Here is an 18,306-nt window from a genome sequence, read left to right as displayed (position 1 = left end):
AGCTAATGCCAGATGAAATATATTCTATTTCTTTCAGCAGTACAAGGGAGTAACTTTTTTTTCTTTGTTTTGTGAGTACCAGCAGTTGGAGGTATAATAACATGTTATCTTATGTCTGTGGTTGGCTGTCATCATGAGAGGGGGATGCCTCTTCATCAAATATGTGATGGGTTGAGGGCAACTAATAATTTGCTCCCATCCCACCCAACCCATACTTTCTCTCTTGTCTTTATCTATAGGAATAGGTGTCCACTTACAAACTAAATGAGCAAATTTGACAGCTGCTTGTCCATTCATTTTATGACCAACTGTGCACTGCTAATGAAAGATTTTTGTCCGTATTTTTTTTTAAAGGAGTCGCTTATGCTTACTAAGGCTGCATTTATTTGATCAAAAATACAGCAAATAGTAATATTGGAAAAATAATATTGCAAGTGTCACATGGTCATTTGGAAATTATTCTAATATGCTGATTTGGTGCTCAAGAAACATGGTTTATCGTCATGACAGTCGAGAATGTTTGTTCTGTTTGATATTTATGTGGAAAACCTTTTTTCAGGATTTTTTTTAATAGAAAGTTCAAAGATTAGGATTTTTTTTTAATATTAGAAATGTCTTTACACTTTACCATCGATTTTGAGCAGCTTAATTCATTCTTACTGAATGAAAGTATCTGAACTGTAATTCAAAAAAAAAAAAATACAGGAAAATTACCCATACATGTCATGATAAATAGATAGAGCAGTAGAGACCATTCAATAGGGGCCCTGAAAAAGCAGAGGAAGAAAAAACCTGGAACAAGGCGAGTTGGAATGGTGATAAAGTTTAATAGTTTGTTTTGGAGCTGCTGGAGGCTTGCAGACGATTTGTCAGAGGTGTGTTCTACAGTGACCTTTGAACACCCCGATACTCGTTAAACACAGCGCTGTGTCTCTCCACACAGCAAACTCCTGCACAGCAGACCCTGGCTGTACCCGGTGGAGCCGAACTGGCTGGACTGGCACACGCCGTCTGATTTAAAGACAGGAGTTATAAGCAGCTAAAAGCAGGAATGGGGCTAATGAGGGACAGAGTAAATTCAGTGCTGGTACTGTACAGTGTGCTCCTGGGGCTTTACAAGCAGTGTTACACTCACACTGCCCTTTAAAAGGCTTGTGGTGAGGTGAGCCAAGACAGACACGGTGGGTGTGGCGTCAGACCTTGGAGAGGTGGTTTACTTTAAATAAAATTAAGTGGGAAATAAAATGCCCACGGGGAAACTCCCTTTAATCAAGGAAATGTCTGTAATGAACGTTTCTTCACATGTTCTTCTTGAAGCACCTTTAACCATTAAGTTATTCCATCACAGTGCTCTAAGAAACTCTGCTGGGTTTTCTTTCAGTTAGGGAAACAGTATCTAATGCAACTTAGGGTTGGGTATAAATATTGTTTTTCAGATTAATTGTAATCTTCTTAATTACATTCTGTGAATAAACCTAGGATTGATTGTTAAAATCTTATGATTGAACTTTTATGTTAATACCTATTTTTAGTGGCTGTGTGAAAATGTATCTGTAAAGTACCTCCTGTCCTGTACTGTACCTGTACTGTCCTCATTGTTCATGTAGAAGATACTGTATAGTGTGACCAGTGTAGTTCAATTCACGAACAGTTGACTCTTATGAACCAGTTCTGTTTAGTGGATCCAAAACATGCACTGTGACCAGTGTAGCCCAATTCCCAAAACAATTGACTCTTTTGAGCCAGTTCTTGTAATCGTCTAAGACTGTTCTTAATCATGAGCTGGTTAAACACAATCGATTTAAGATATCCAGCCCTAATGCAATTATATTTTAAGTTTTCTGAAGCTAAAGTAGTTTTTTTTTTTTCTTCCTCCAGTAATGTGGATGGGCTTGTGTTTTGTAAAAGCTAGAATACACTACAGCTTTTGCCCAGATTTTTGCCCCAATTTAGTCTTGTTGCCAAGTCAGTTTTATGAGGTGATTTTAGAACACGTAGTGCAATTTTTCTCTGTAACCATTTGCATAATCGGCAAGTGCATGTCTAGTGTTTTAAAATCTTTTCATAAAAAGATGTAGCATTTTCTATTTGAACTTTAAGTGTGAAACTATACAAAATTAGATACTTTGCCTTAATTACTTTGCCTTATCTTTCACAGACACATCTCGATCGAAGAGACATCAGGAAAGCGATGGAGTGGAGTATTATTTTATCTCCAAACACCTTTTTGATGCAGACATTCAGAACAACAAGTAAGTTACCATCCAACACAGTCTAGCTTAGATCGAAACACACGGCTAGTTATTTGGAACGAGTATATGAATGTTTCTTCTGTGATTTGGATTTGGGATGTGAAAGTTTACCGTGGAGATCAAATAGTATTAATCATTGAAAGTTAGTGGACCGCTTCCTTTATTCTCAGGATTGTAATTATGTCAACCGTAACCCTGACACAAACACTCCACAGAGGGAGAGATATAAATCTGAGGGACGGAGCCTCTGTGACCAGTTAGTATTCAACACATCGTCCAGAGCCCTAGCTGAACTTAAGTAAATCAGCACCCCAGTCAAAACACTGCACAACAATTTTCACTGATGTCATCTGTCTCAGAAGCTATGGCAAACATTCACCAGCTCTGCCTTTCAGCTGCCCACTGTTCTTTCATTTTTCCACTCCATTTCCTTCAAGCAAATTGTGTGTGTGAGTGTGTGCTACTTGTGTAGCAGCATGATGTGGGCTCAGATCTCTTCTCTGTAAGTGAGAGTGAGAGGGTGTTGACAGGTGGTCTGTTTCTGTGTGTGTGTGAGCGCGAGAGAGGGGGATCAGACTCTTTTTACCCAGTGGTTCGTAAGCTCAGATTTGTATGGATGGCCTGGTGATGGATGTTTTTCTGCAGCCCCTGATCAGGGGATAAAACAGCACAACAGGAACGCAAATAGAATGTCACCTCGCCAGCAAACCAGGCATTTTAACTGCCTTGTGGTGGAAAAAAACAAGCAGTGGCTTGTTCTGTGGTGAAATGAACATCAAATTGAGTAAACCACAATTATCAATGTTAAAAATGAGCAAGCTCAAGCAGGTGGTTACGAGGGACTTCAACAGGGATGGAAAGAATTTTTTTCCCCCTTCTCAGCATTTTCTCTTCCATTTTTTTTTTTTTAAATCTGTCCAGATCTATTAATTTATTTAAAAATACATGAAATGTGCAACTCACAAATACAAAGATTTATATTATCAACTTATGTAATTTTTAGTTGAAAATCATTAATTTTGATAGTTCTTTATTAATTAATATGTTATGTTTTGTATATATAAAATAACATACTATATGTCATTATGTAGTTGGCATAGTACTTGGGGAAAAAATGTTTTGCAAAACTGCTTTGTGAAATGTTAAAACACTTTAAAAAAAAAAAAAAAAAAAAAAAAAGAAGCTGTTTACATTGGAAAATTATTTGTAATTTTATCAGAATGACTAAGATTTGTACACTCGTGTTCAAAATTCAAGGAAAATATATTCTGTTTGGTTATACCATATGACATTTTTAAAGTCATAAAATTGGAACTTTTCTTGAAAATGGTATGAATGATTTTGAAAACCAATGCATGAAAATGTTATGGAAAAACCATGTGGAACCAACATATGAAAATACTTTTTTTTTTTTTTTTTTAATTGATTACACCACATGACATTTTGAAGTCATTAAATTTCCTGAAAATTATTTAAATGTTTTCGAAAACCATATGAAACCAATATAAATACAAAGAGTACATTCCTAAGAACATTTTAAACCAGACCAGTTGTTCAATATTCTGCCTTCCAGTGAGAAAATGCCCATTCTCGTGTGCAAAAACGACATTGGTGTTCCCTTGGAAAACCCTATGGGCTAAAAACAGCATTTAAATGAACCCAAAAACCACAGAAGCAGCCTCCACCCCACCATCCAAAACATGCACCGCATCATGACAACAAATGCCACGACACACAAGCCCTGTTTGAGCACATTTGCCTTTATATTAAAATTTAGTCACTTTAGGAATTACTGGAAGCCCTACATGTCACATTAACACCAGCAAACCACCTCTTAGCACCCAACTAAATCAACTTAACTCACCAGCAAAATGCCTTCAATGAAAGAGTGTACAGGCTTTTAAAACATGTCTAACAGGAGAAGAGTGGCAGGGAGTCCCGTTAACTTCTAAAAATGATCGCCCAATCACAGGTTGCTGTTAGACAGCATGGGCCCAAAACTGTGAGCGCGTTTATAGTTTTCACTTCAAAGACATGTTGACATTTGGATTGATACTTAGGGAACAATAAAAAAGCTTGTACATTCAGTATAAAGAACATTTCACCAGTAGTTTCAGTAGTGGTAATTTTAGTGGCCGGAGTTGCATAACCAAATATTCATGGGCGTAAGACTCTTTCGTTCTTTTGGAATATTTTCCATATTCTTCCACATGTCTTGCTAAGACGGATGTCCTAAAAATACACTCTGTTCTGTGACGCTGATCTGGGGGGAAAAAATCAATGGATTGGATTGAACGAGAGGCAGATTAAATACTGGAAAAGTGTTTGTTTGTCTTTGTCTTCTCAGGAAGTCAAGTTACTCTTGCTGTTGGCATTCAAGCCTGACTGTGCTGCAAGGAAACAGGTGTTACTGATTTAAACTGTAACATAGAAGATTATATAAAAGAGCCTTGTGTCAGACTGTCTGGAATCGCCATGTGGGGAAGAATGCGAGTGATGGTGAACACACCGTGCATGTCTAAGCAGCCTTTTACACTGAAAGCATCAGGACAGGCTGGGAGTAAATAATGGGTTATAAGTTTCCTGTCATTATCCTGTCCATTGGCATCTCTTTGTATTCTAGGGTGGGGTCATGTAGACCCATGGGCATTGCTTTTGCATTTAGAGCCATCAATCATTACATCAAACCTCTCCCGTTTTTTCTGCCTTTCCTATGCCTCAGGTTCATTGAACACGGAGAGTATAAGGGAAACTACTATGGGACGAGCTTCGACTCTGTACGTTCAGTCCTGTCCAAAAACAAGGTTTGCCTTCTAGACGTACAGCCACATGTGAGTAACTCCTCAGATACACATTCTACCTCTTCATTTTACCTCCCTCTGCATCACTCCATTCTTCAGTCTCTGTTGCAGATTTATTTTCCCCCCTTTCACAGGTGTGACATTCCACACTATTCCTCCTGGATCTTTTCTGAGTTCAGTGTGGTGTATGTGTGCACTCAGTTTGCACTCATCCTTTTGGTCTTCAGGTCGGCAGGAGATCTAATGGCATCTCTACTAATCGTCCCACGTTTGAAGATTTCCTCAGGCTTTGTGTTAGTCTGAGAGAGTAGTGTAGGGGAAAATGAATTAGTTGGTTGAGTCTTCGCAGAACTGTATCAGTGTCCACATTGAAGTCAGTGAAAGACCTCCATCACCTCTGCCTCAGACATCTTACCTTGGTGGTCTGTGCCTGGCTTCTCTCTTGGAGTAGTTAGAGAGAGAATGAGCCAATGACATGGTTATCTGTATTATGAAACACATTCTTAAGCCGCGTGTCCACCGCTGGAACTTTACCCAGGAACTAGGGACTTTAGGCTGGTACTATGTACTAGGCGAGAATGTAGTTGTTTAAAATTCAAATCTGCGGTTTATTTATAAAGACAGCGCCTTTTTTGAAAAAATGTGTTTTGCCGATTTCGGAGACGATCAGCTCCATGCGATCAGCGAGAGCTCAGGTCTCATGTATCTGCCTAGTGCAGTCTCAACTCGGCTAGTCCTTCTGACATTTGCCGCTGGCTCTGATGTCTCTTTGATGGTTAAACAAAATATCATTCGTTTTGGGTAAATCTAACAGGTAATCTTTGGTCTTTATTAAATTTATCTATATGTTAAAATGAAAATAAAAAGAGGCAATTAATATATTATTTTGTTTCATTGTAATGTAGGCTGTATATATATATATATATATATATATATATATATATATATATATATATATATATATATATATATATATATATACACACACATTTCCCTGAACTAAGTACATTTCTGTGGATATTATTATGTTTAAATGAAAACGAAAGGAGGCAGTGGTATTTTATATTCTATTTCGTCTTATTGTAAATATACAGTGATGAAAATTGAAGTAGCCAAGGTGAGCTGACTGATGTTATCAAGTATACTGATGTTATCAAGTATGCTGCTGTTTGCAGAATTACCGGACTTGCGTTGTCACGGACATCACAATCCTGAGTCAAACTCGCAAAGTCCAAACTACAGAGGATGCAAGTCCGAAATTTGCGTAGTTTGTATTGAGAAATGCACGCAGACCTAGGTCACCAGACTTTTTGCCTATTCTTCACAGTACTTAAGACCTCGGTGGAAACACAGAAAGCAACAGGTCTGGGGGGAAAATAGTTCCTGGGGAAAAAAGTTGCTGGTACAATTGTTCCGGGTAATTTCGGTGGAAACGCGGCATTAGTGTGAGAGAGAACCTCTCCTTGTCCTGTGCTTCTTGTTTTCCTATATATCTTATCTCTTATATTTCACACAGTTTGGGAAGTCTGTAATACCAGGAGAGAGCATTCCCATTCATCTCAGTGGCACAGACATCTTTAATGGAGTAAGATATTTGTGAAAATTAAAATGATTTACTCTTTCGAGGGATGTCGTTTCAAATCCTTATGCTGTTATTTTAGCCCACGGATTACAAAAAAAAAATAAAAATAAAAAAAAAGTTCTGTGCTCCTCTACAGAAACATTTCTAAATGACCATGGCTATCAAACTCAAAAAAAAAAAAAAAAATTAGATTGTAAAATACAATCTAATCTTTTTTTTTTTTTTTTTTTATTTTGATAGCCATGGTCATTTAGTAATGTTTCTGTAGAGGAGCACAGAACTTTTTTTTAATTCTTTTAGTCTATACAATTTATTGACTGTGTACATTATATTCTTATTATTCTTATAAAGCCATATGATAGCTTTGTATGAAGAAGAGACTAAATTTACTGTATCTATATCCAGCATAGCGCTCCAATCTCAGTTGAAAAAAAGGAACCAGAAGAATTTACTTTTAATTTAATATTACACAAAAATAATGCAAGTAAATATGAAATGCACTTTTTAAATGATGATTTCATATATTAATGGAAAAAAGTGGTCCAAACCTGCCTGGCCCTACGTGAAAAATTAATTGCCCCCTCCTGTTAAATCATGAAAGAACTGTGATTAACTACATTATTTTAGAAAGCGGAGTTAAATTTTACTAGCCACATCAAGGCCTGGTTACTGCCAGACCTGTTGAATCAAGAAATCACTTAAATAGAACCTGTTTGACAAAGTGAAGCATGCTTAAAAAAGCAACACATCATGCCGTGATCGAAAAAAATTCAAGAACAGATGAGAAACAGAATAGTTGACATGTATCTGTCTGGAAAGGGTTATAAAGCCATTTCTAAGGCTTTGGGACTCCAGCGAGCCACGGTCAGAGCCATTATCCACAAATAGAGAAAACTTGGAACAGTGGTGAACCTTCCCAGGAGTGGCCGGCCGACCAAAATTACTCCAAGAGCACAACAACGACTCATTAAGGAGGTCATAAAAGAACCCAGAACAACATCTGAAGAACTGCAGGCCTCACTTGCCTCAATTAAGGTCAGTGTGCATGATTCAACAAGAAAGAGACTGGACAAAAATGGCATCCATGGGAGAGTTCCAAGGCAAAAGCCATTGCTGACCAAAAAGAACACAAAGGCTCATCTCACATTTGGCAAAAAATATCTTTGCCAAAAAAATAGACTTTTGGGCAAATATTCTGTGGACTGATCCGACAAAACTTTTTGGAAGGTGTGTGTCCCATTACATCTGGCATAAAACCAACACAGCATTTCATGAAAAGAACATCATACCAACAGTCAAGCATGGTGGTGGTAGTATGATGTCTGGGGCTGCTTTGCAGCTTCAGGACCTGGACGACTCGCCATAATTGATGGAACCGTGACTTCTGCACTCTATCAGAAAATCCTGAAGAAGAATGTCCAGCCATCAGTTCGTGACCTCAAGCTCAAGCGCACTTTGGTTATGCAACAGGACAATGATCCCAAATACTGTGATGCTGTGGCATGACCTTAAACAGTCCTTTCATGCTCGAAAAACCCCTGTGCTAAAAATTAAGCATTTTTTTTTTCTTTCAAGTTGAAGCGAAAATCTGATATGGTAATAATCTTAAATGCAACAACAGCCAATTCAAATATGCCCTATAATATGGTTTCAAAAAGTGTGGACTACTTTGTGATAATTTGTTGCGTTTTTAGCCATTATACAGCTTAACAGCCCTTGGCCACTTTTTGCTACAGCAAATGGTGTGACATGTTTAAATTTTGAATGAATGATCCCTAAATGTACAGTGGCAAAAACAGGTTGTTTAGAAAAACGGTGGAAATGATGGTGATTTTCCAAACTACAGTAGATCACAGCTATTGTGGGAAAATGCTACAAAACTTTAAATTATGCTTTAACGCAAATGATTAATTCAGTCAGTTGAAAAATCTCCAAATGAAAAATCTGGTGAAGTTCAGTGGTCTGATTGTTTTGAAGATTTAATCAGGATCTTGACTACCTGAAGTGTAATGTGTCTGACCAAAGAGCTTTATTTTCACTCATGGAGTCAGATCAGTTGAGCTCAGTGTGAATCAGCTGCTCTGTTTTCTGTCAAAATGTAACTGTGACTAACAGTAATAATGTACAGAAGTATCAATGTCAAACTAAATCATGATGGCATGAGTGATGCTGCTTTAATGACTGCGGTTCACCCTGCTCTCTTTATCTTTCTCCCCCTTTTTCCACATTCTCTCTCCATCAGACGCTAAAGCATCTTCGCACAGCTGAGTTCAAGCCCTATGTAGTGTTTGTGAAGCCTCCATCCATCGAGCGTTTGAGAGAGACCAGGAAGAACACAAAAGTCATCTCAGGCAAAGATGATAAGAACTCGTCCAAACCTTTCTCGGTAATACACACCACACACAGCTTTGACTTCAGTCTGTTCATCTATCATCCTCTCTCATCCTGATTGGATCACTTTTCTCTCTCAGTAGGTCATTGTGGGTATTAGGTCATGTTCACTGAGTTTTCATTCCACTATCCCACATAGTTCTTGGTGAAATAAGAAATAGATTTCATCACTTACTGGCTACATTCACATCATTTATTATAGTAATTTTCCTTTTGGACCTTGCAAACAAATCCTGGTTTAGTGCTTTAACGTGTGTGTGCACCTTGTGTGTATATGTGTTTGTGTAACCGCTCCCCTGAGCATGAACCTAATATGAGACCCATAAGCTCACACTACACCTGTATGACTGCACTCAAAAAAATGCATGAAATCAATTAACATGTACACCGGACCCTTACCCCGTCCTGCCGTTAGTTTGTGCCATGTATGTGTGCGAGATGGTGTTGAATATGCGGGGTATCTAATGACTTTCCCAGAGTTCAGCTCTTTCCTGTGTATCTCACTGTGTGTCTGCACCAGGGCCAAGCGCGCTTGCTACAGGATAAGTGACCCCAGGAACCCGACTCCACCACACGCAGAGATGGCTCGATGCCGATTGTTACCGCAGAAACGTTCTATGTCAAATGTGGTTAGGAGCTCCAAACACATGCTCACCTGTCAACCTGTTGACCCAACAAGTGTTCAAATGCAATACATACTATTTTTCCATCTTTTGCACAACACAGACCAGCAACATTCACTCATGGCAATTTTGCACAATGGTTCAACTGGATGCTAATCATTTTTAAATTATTTTTATGGGCTTTTTTATGCCTTTTATTAGGATAGGACAGTAGCGAGACAGTATCGGTGCCAACACTAATCATTTTAACACATCAGCTTTGGTCTGTTTTTCCATTATAATAATAATAATTAATAATTCATTACATTTTCCTAGGCACTCAAAATACTTTAAATAGTGAGGGGGGATCTCCTCATCCACCACCAGTGTGCAGCATCCACCTGGAAAACTCGACCACAACCATAATGCCACACAACTACAACCACACACAATCACACGTGTACTCAGGCCATGATGGTCAGAGGCCAGTGGGCAAACTTGGCCAGGATGCTGAGGTCACACATCTACATCTACTTTCAGTCACACGTGTACTCACAGTTCATCTAGGCTGCAGTGTGAAGGGTTCTTCGAATTCTTGGCCCCCCCCCATGTTATTTTTTTCTAGACTCTAATTCTTGGGAATTTTTCCATTTAGATTTTTCTAGATTTCGTTTTTTCCCATGTTATTTTTTTCTAGACTCTGTTTTAATGGTTAAATTAAACCATACATATATATATATATATATATATATATATATATATATTATATATATATATATATATATATATATATATATATATATATATATATATATATATAATTTTTTTTTTTTTTTTTTTTTTTTTTTGTAAATATTCCTTAAATAGTGATTTGGTAATAGTTTTATTAATAATAATTTGATTAGTAGTAGTAGTACTATCATTACATTAAGTAATGTATTTCTGTCAGTTTCTTCAAGTTAAAACGAACTTTCAAGTTCTTAGCTTACAAGTTTCTGTTTGTATGACGATAGTTTTTTTATTTTTTTTTTTATTTTTTTTTTAAAGAAATGGTACAATGCTCATGAAGTGAAATCATAGGAATCTATATAAAGAATTACAGGAATTTTCACAAGAGAACTTGAATAGCTATATTTGGGAAGAATGCATATGCATAAAAAAAAAAAAAGCTGTGAAATGGATTTTTATTTGAGTGCATATCATCATTTTAGGGTTAAACAATTTGAAAAGCATAAAAAAAAGTTTTTACAGGAACCAACTGAAACCTCTCAGTAACCATAAATGAAAAAGAAAAAAAGATTTCTTTCCACTTGAGCTTTGAGAGGCCATGTTTCCACTGTTTTTGACAGTGGGATATGATTATTTTCAATATGACTATATTTTTGAAGTATAAGAAATATATTGTAAGAGTACTGTTGTACTGTAAAATAAAAGTATTTATAATAATTGCATTTTTATTACATTTTGTCATAATTTCCTCGTTTTCAAATGTTAAACTATCGAGCATTTGTTTTTGCGCTTTGCCAGCAAGAAATATATGCGCTTACCATTTCAGAAGTGAAGTAGCACACTGTTAGTTTGCAGCTTAACTTTGAGATGATGAAACTCTGTATCATGAGCTGCTTGTGTGTACATGAACAGTGCCAAGCTTCACTCTTGATATCAGCAGTACACATGTATTAAATTCACAGCCTTCACGATTTGCCATCACGTTAAACCACATCCCAATATCCATTTTAATTTGACACATTGTGCAGCCCTAATACACTTGCTCACAAATTTATATTGGAAGCGTATTTCATTATTCTTATTTCTACAACTTTGAAACTGAATTGATGCTGGTCACATTAATTCAAACCACTGAATGTATGATTAGACCACACCATACTCCCCAAAGTTTTAAATTCCCCGAAAGCTCAAGGATTATGCCGCTGTCGGTAGGAATGTTGCCCTGGCTATCTCTGTTATAAGAGGAACTGTACCAAAGGCTGTCCACACAATCCTCAGCAACGTCTGCCTGCTTTCAACAGGTCACTGTGGATACTAGTAAAGGGAAAAAGAAAGCCTTTGTAACTGGCAAAAGTGCATTATAGACCCTGACAGTGTTAAAGGCACCCAGATTCAGCCTATTAAAGGTACATAAGAAAAATTGTGTTTGATGAAATGTCACAGACATATTTTATCCCGGACTTTGCAGTATTTCTTTCCCAGAGAGAGACGCTGTGTCTGTTAGAACCATGAACTTGAGCACTGTCGGCTCTGCACAAGAAAACAGCCATCCCTTTGTTTCTGTGAATACAGTCTTCCACTCTATTGTTCTCCCTTTTAGTATCGCATGTATAACATTAATGTGTAGAAGATCAAAATATCACTCATTCTCTTTTTAGGAGTAGCAAAAAAAAAAAACTTGGAATTTCATAAAAATGTCATCAGAGGTGGAAGAGCAGAGGGTTTCATTGTCTGGCATTAAATCATCATAATGAGGAATGGAAACATAAAGCTAAAAATGGAGGATGTTTTTTTTTCTCTTCTTTTTTTTCTTTTTTTGTCATGTGCTCAGTGAAAGTCAGCCCAGTCCACAGATGAAGTGCCTTTACTTTGGGAATATAAAAACAGGGACCTCTTGATGACCCAGAGATGTCCTTTTTGAACTGGTTTAATGATAAGGGCAGGTGCACTTTATACGATCCATTAAAAATCGATTTTCCGGCAAGGATTGAGAGATAAGCAGACCTTACGCTGACTGTGGAGGAGGAGAGTGAGATGCAGCTTAGTACTGAAGTAATTCTTCAGTTTTTGAGGAGAGAAGACCCAGATTTTGAGTGTGAGAGTGCATTAGAACCTTTGGGAAATAAACAATCGGAAAGAAATGCAGAGGAAAAATAGATTTAAACCCTTGAATCTGATCAGAATTGGTAATAACACTCCCCTGGAGGCACAACATCTGTTATACCTCAATTAGCATGAGGTTTTTATTTGATGACAGAATGAAGAAAAAATATTCAGACCTTGGGCCAAACCTTTGACTATTTAGGCCAAATACAAGCTAATCCACCACGTTGAACCAGAGCTTTATTAAAGCCATGACTAAGTCAATGAACTGCGACTGTTGATGCGTTCTGCCAATAACTGTCCGATTGAGAGACTGCTGTAATTTTCAGTACGCCAGCAGCTCTGTGACCCAAATGAAAAGGAAATGTTGACTAAATCTCAACTCTTGATCAGGAAAGATGGGAAGGCTTTAACAGAGACTGGGAGGGGAAGTTGCCGTCTGACAATGGCCATGCGCCATGGCTTCGTTAAGCTTGCCGCTGTCTTGTCTGCTAATGCCAAATTCCAACATTTCCATACTTACTATGTGCTTAATTAGCTTCTCAGCAAAATTTCAAATGTTTTAAATCTGGTCGAAAGCTTCTGATTTAGAGTGGCAATATGTTTTATAGCGTCATATCGCTCTCAGTATGGGTTGTAAAAGTTGAGTCTATATTGGTAAAGCCACTCAAACCCTGCCATGTTCTTTGAGACTGGCACCAAATGCCAAGATTGCCCACATAAACACTTATTTAGGACCCACAAGCCCGGAAAGGTCAAAGGCCACGCTAGAAAGTCCATAACTAGCCTATACCAAGACTGTAATGTCATGAAAAGAGTACTTAGTGGTGGGAGGTTGATGTGTATATAAAGTATGTCTGATTTTAGCTTGTTGTATTTTTGCAGTTTTTCTGCGATGTCAGTTTGTTTTGAATGGTAAAAATATTTAATGAATAATGACTGTTGATAATTTTCTTGGACTTTTAAGCACCAGTGTGTAACATATGCCAGGGTATAAAATTGCGGTCTGTTTATTGACTCCACTGTTCCTGTGATCAAAACCACTGGAGATCCAGACCTCAAACTATAACTCTAACTGTGTAGAACATTAAATATCAGTTTATAGTTTTATCTTTTATCACATGTTGATATTTTTGCATTTCTGCATCTAAAGCAGTTTTATTGTAAACAAAAAAGAATACTTTTTAATTAAGTCAATGTTGAGGGCATCTATGAAAGTCCTTTTTGGAAGCTGGTTTTTTGAATACTGTGGGAAAGTGTGTTTTTGGACTTTTTTGGGGGGCATTTTTTTATGTCCTTAAAAAGAACTTTGACTGAATGTTTGTTTTGTTTAGGAGGAGGACTTCCAGGAGATGATCAGTACCGCTCAGATGATGGAAAACCAGTACGGTCACCTCTTTGATAAGGTCATTGTGAACGATGACCTCACGATTGCCTTCAACGAGCTCAAGCAGGCGCTCAGGAAAGTGGAGACTGAAGCTCACTGGGTGCCCATCAGCTGGATGCATTCCTGAGTGTCAGCACAAAACAGGACAAAAAGAACAAGGGAACAAGGCATCAAATTTGGGGGAAACTAAGGGAAGGACTTTAAGAACTGTGAAAGATTTTTATTTTTGGCTGTAGATGGTGATGGAAATATTTTAGTTGTCTTAACACATCTGAAGTGGTTTATCTGTTTATAGGTTTGTTTTTGTTTTGTCATGGTGGATATAGCTGACCAGTTGTAACTGCACTCAGAAAGTCAGCAAACTCCGCTGCTGAGAGAGTGTTTCAGACTGCCAATCAAGTGGTCTGGTGGTGTCGACCACTCCTTAGTGTATTTTTAACATTAGTTTATAGAAACCAAAGGGATGATTATTATTCTGTGTTCAAAGTACACATTTTTGTATTTCAGAACTTGTAATCCACTGTAGTCCATTGGCCTGTTACTCTGCAGCTAGTTTAATCAGCACAGCATTAACAATATATATGGGGGGGGGGCATCAAGTGATGTTCAGTGGGCCCAAAGTGATTTTATTTAAATAGAAAATTAATATATTTTGATATTTCTGGGACTTTTTTTTACCCCATTCCCTGATGAGATTTTTAAATTAAAATCAGAGCTGTGAGGATTTATTTAGCCTTTTTAGTGAGTGCTCATGGCTGATCAAAGCCTCAGGGTCCCTGTAGACAGAGCCTTTATTAATGTACAGTATAACCCGATGTGTGCAGAAGCTGACTTCTTTCTTTTGGTTCCATCTTTCTGTTTCTCTCTATTCCCTTTTCCTTCCATTTTCATTTTCCTTTATTGCCCAGTCCACAAGAACTAGCTGTTGTTGAGGGCAGGCATTTGGAAAGGACATATGAGAGAATGTACTTAGTCTGAGCTGATTAGTCTAGAGTCTTGGAAGCCTAACAGCAGCACTTCCACAATTGAATCTCAGTGAAATTAATGTGAAATGGTAACCTTGAATGTTACAAGGCATTTCAGATGGGATTAGTTCACCCAAAAATGAAAATTCTGTCATAATTTGGTTCTTTTGAATAACTTTGAGGACTTTAATATAGAACATGAGTCATATGGACTTCAATGGTAATTTATTATTTTTGGTGCTCAACAGTCCCCTTCCAACTTAACTTGTGTGTAACACATACATAGGAAGATTGTCATATGGATTTGTAACCACTAGTGATGCTCTAAAATCTCTAAAAGTACTGAAACAGGTCAAAACTGGCAAAAAAAAAAATTGTTTCCAGCCTAAATAGATGTGATTGAACCAATGATGTTTAATTAACACTTCTCTGATGATGCATTTTGACCGTGTCACAATCTATTTTGTGCACATAAAGTGAATAAGGTAAAAAAGGGTTTACATGTCAGCAGTTTGGATGTATTTCACAGTGAGAAAAAAGAAAGCTAAAGTAGCTAAATGTAAAATTTGTTCAACTGAAATATCAAGAGGTGGCTCATTTCAAAAGACTGACTGCTTTAATTTAATTTAATTATATGAGAACATTACACCCTGAAGATACTCAAATTTAATCAAACAACCTTTATTTTCAGTTTTCGACTAAATTACAAATTTAAGTTGATGATTTTCGGTGTTAGTTAAAAAAAAAAAATGTATATATATATTTTGGTGCAGCACTAGTAGCAACATGAGGGTGCGTAAATCGTCATTTATTGGGTGAACTACAGTAGGTAAGGTCTTTTCAGACATCAAAGGGATAAAGATATGTCACTAAATGCATGTTTTTGTTGTCATTTTCTTCTTTTATTTGTCAGTCTCTCACTCTGTACTGTTAGTGTATTTAGTTTAGTCCTACAGTCCACATAAACACAAATCATAATCAAGGTGCACTGATGTTTGTTCATTTGCTTCACTGTTATGTTTGTCCTTGCCTTCTTTTTCATATATTTCTGTTTTTATTTTCATACAAAAGTGATTCATACCTTTTGTCAAGCTTCAAAGTCTTTCTTAAATGAAATATGCAAAGTGAATATTGAATCAGAGGAATTTTGTGGAAGCCTCATCTGAACAACAATTCATGTTACCTGTATTGTTTCGTTCTGTCAGTGATCATGAGTTTACAACCTGTGCTGTTATAAAACATCTCCAAATGGACATTAAATATGTCAATCGGTTATGTCCTGTACACTTTTTATTTAACAGGGTTGTGAGGAGAGAGGTGTTTTTGTTCCTAGTCCCATAATTAATAACCAGTGTTTCCTTTAATAGTTAATTCACATTCAGACACAAAGGGCCAGTGGGACAGACTCATCGCTCAGGACTCACTACCGAGATCTCGCTGTCTGATGAAATGCCAAAACAAACCTGCAGCCAACTCAGCGACCCATAATCCTCCAGCTCCCTCTCCATCACACAGTCCTGCCACTGCCGCTCAGAGCTGATAGTGAGCTGATGAAAGGGATGGATGACATGAGACAGGAAGATGAACAAGGGTTTAGTGTAGCTGGCCAGGAAAGAGGTAACCATGTTTTTCAAGATTGATAGAAGCCCACTTCATGTGTCACCAATTTCTTTGTGTTTTCATCCTTGTTCTTAGTATTAGTGAAGGGAGAGTTCACCCAAATTACTCTGTTTCTTCTGTGGAACATAAAAGGTGAATTATTTAAAGTTTGTTTTGGCTCCAAAACAACATAACCAAAAAAGTGGTCTGTATGATGTTTGCAATGTTTACCAAGTGTCCTAAAGTCATACAATAGATAGACTTGTGAAATTTAAAAATCTTGACATTAACATTTTTTTTTTGACATGATTGAGAGAAATAGAAATCTCTGATTCATAAATGAACCATTCTTTTGAGTTGAATCTTTTTAATGAATCAGTTCATCAGATTCACAAAACAGGTCTGAATCTTTTGTTCATGAATCAGACAGATCCAATTCTCAAGTTCAATGACACAAAGTTACACAGAATTTAACAACTTGCTGAAGAACGTAATTGGTGAAGAAAAATTTAAAGGGATAGTTCACCAAAAGAAAAAGTAAATTCTGTCATTTACTCGCCTTCAGGTCATTCCAAGTCTGTATATTTTTCTTCTGTAAAGCATACAAGAAGATAAACCCCTCTCCATAAAATAGTAGTCTGTTTGGTTACGAACTTTTCTCAAAATATATTTTTTTGTTCAGCTGAAGAAAGTATGGTAAGTCATGCAGGTTTGGAATGACGGGGATGAGTAAACATTGAAATTTTCATTGAATTGTGCTTTTAAGTTTTATGTTTCTCACAGACTTGCATTATAGTGCACAGGTCATATTTTTATGCTTTTATTGTGCATTTGTGTCCTTTTGAGATGTAGTGTCCATTTATTTAAATTAGAAAAAGGGCAAACAGTACAGTAATATTTTTTCCTCATCGGTTTGTGAAGACGTGAGTAAATGATGACTGAACTGAACTATTCCTTTCAATACAATAAAGAAAAAAAGTTTTTTTTTTCTAAATTATGAATAAAGGCAAGAACTAGAAAAAAAATGGACTTAGAAGTTAAGAACAAGGAAAGAGCACAAAATGTCAGTGTTAAAACATGCATGAGCACATCCTTACTCTCTTTTCCATCCATTTCCCCCTCACTTCTTTTCATTTAGACTGTCAAACAAGCGTGGGAATGTTGAGATGTTGTAATACTGTTGTAATAATAAGGATGTGTTTGTGTGTGTCAGGTAGAGACCATTATACCAACCTCCTCTGATTACCATCTTTGTCGCAACAGGCCTGTCAGAAAGCCAGTGCCACTTACAGCCATGACTTGGAGCTCAGCAGGTTTGGCAGGAGTAAAATGAGGAAATGAGAGTGCGAGTCGGGCCGGAGGGGGAAAAAACAGACCGTCTACTTTAAACTTAATCAGCACTGGTGCCGCCGCGCCTTAGCACTTGTCTGTCTGAAGCTGTGGCCATTGTGTTGAAAACGTTTTGATGCCTTGCTCACTTAGCACACCTCCTGATCTCTCTGAGACAGCTCCTGGGGTGAAAAGTCCAGCAGCCCCACTTAGTTTGTCTGTTCTCTATTCATTTAGTCTTTGTGGAGATTAATTTAGGTACCTCCATTTTTGTTTTTCTCCATGTGTCAGAGGTTCTCAGGATTCTCTCAGAGTTCCCAGGGCTCTTGTGATGGTGCCACGCTTGGCTTTTCATTCTTAGTTAAACCGTGCAAACGGTGTGGATGAATGATGGTCTGTTTCATTAGGAAAGGTTGTGTGTAGTATGTAAGCGAGACGCTCTCAGGAGGCTGTGTTCATGACGTGTTCATCAAACAAACTAATGTGTGGTGTGTGTTTTTGTGAGAAACTCATGCATCCAGTGGCAAGGACATATTTTTGTAAATTTTTTTTAAATTCCTGTTTAT

At 37.3% G+C, this 18,306-nt stretch overlaps 1 protein-coding gene across 4 annotated transcripts in view; it reads left to right on the top strand.

The window, feature by feature from the left end:
• Window positions 1-16,085, top strand: part of LOC109097694 (MAGUK p55 subfamily member 7-like) — a 140,790-nt gene extending 124,705 nt beyond the window's left edge. The window contains exons 14-19 of one of the 4 annotated variants that reach the window (XM_042735450.1): window positions 2,159-2,252; window positions 4,600-4,656; window positions 4,975-5,083; window positions 6,570-6,638; window positions 8,878-9,021; window positions 13,795-16,085. In XM_042735450.1, the coding sequence (XP_042591384.1) occupies window positions 2,159-2,252; window positions 4,600-4,656; window positions 4,975-5,083; window positions 6,570-6,638; window positions 8,878-9,021; window positions 13,795-13,974 (653 nt within the window). In that variant the 3' untranslated portion in view covers window positions 13,975-16,085. The remainder of the gene's footprint in view (window positions 1-2,158; window positions 2,253-4,599; window positions 4,657-4,974; window positions 5,084-6,569; window positions 6,639-8,877; window positions 9,022-13,794) is intronic. The other 3 variants (XM_042735451.1, XM_042735452.1, XM_042735453.1) reach the window with 3 other exon arrangements.
• The last annotated feature ends 2,221 nt before the right edge of the window (window positions 16,086-18,306 follow it).

Source organism: Cyprinus carpio, chromosome B12, assembly GCF_018340385.1.
Source record: "Cyprinus carpio isolate SPL01 chromosome B12, ASM1834038v1, whole genome shotgun sequence".
Classification (NCBI taxonomy): Eukaryota; Metazoa; Chordata; class Actinopteri; order Cypriniformes; family Cyprinidae; genus Cyprinus; species Cyprinus carpio.
This window is presented reverse-complemented; position numbering and strand designations above follow the sequence as displayed.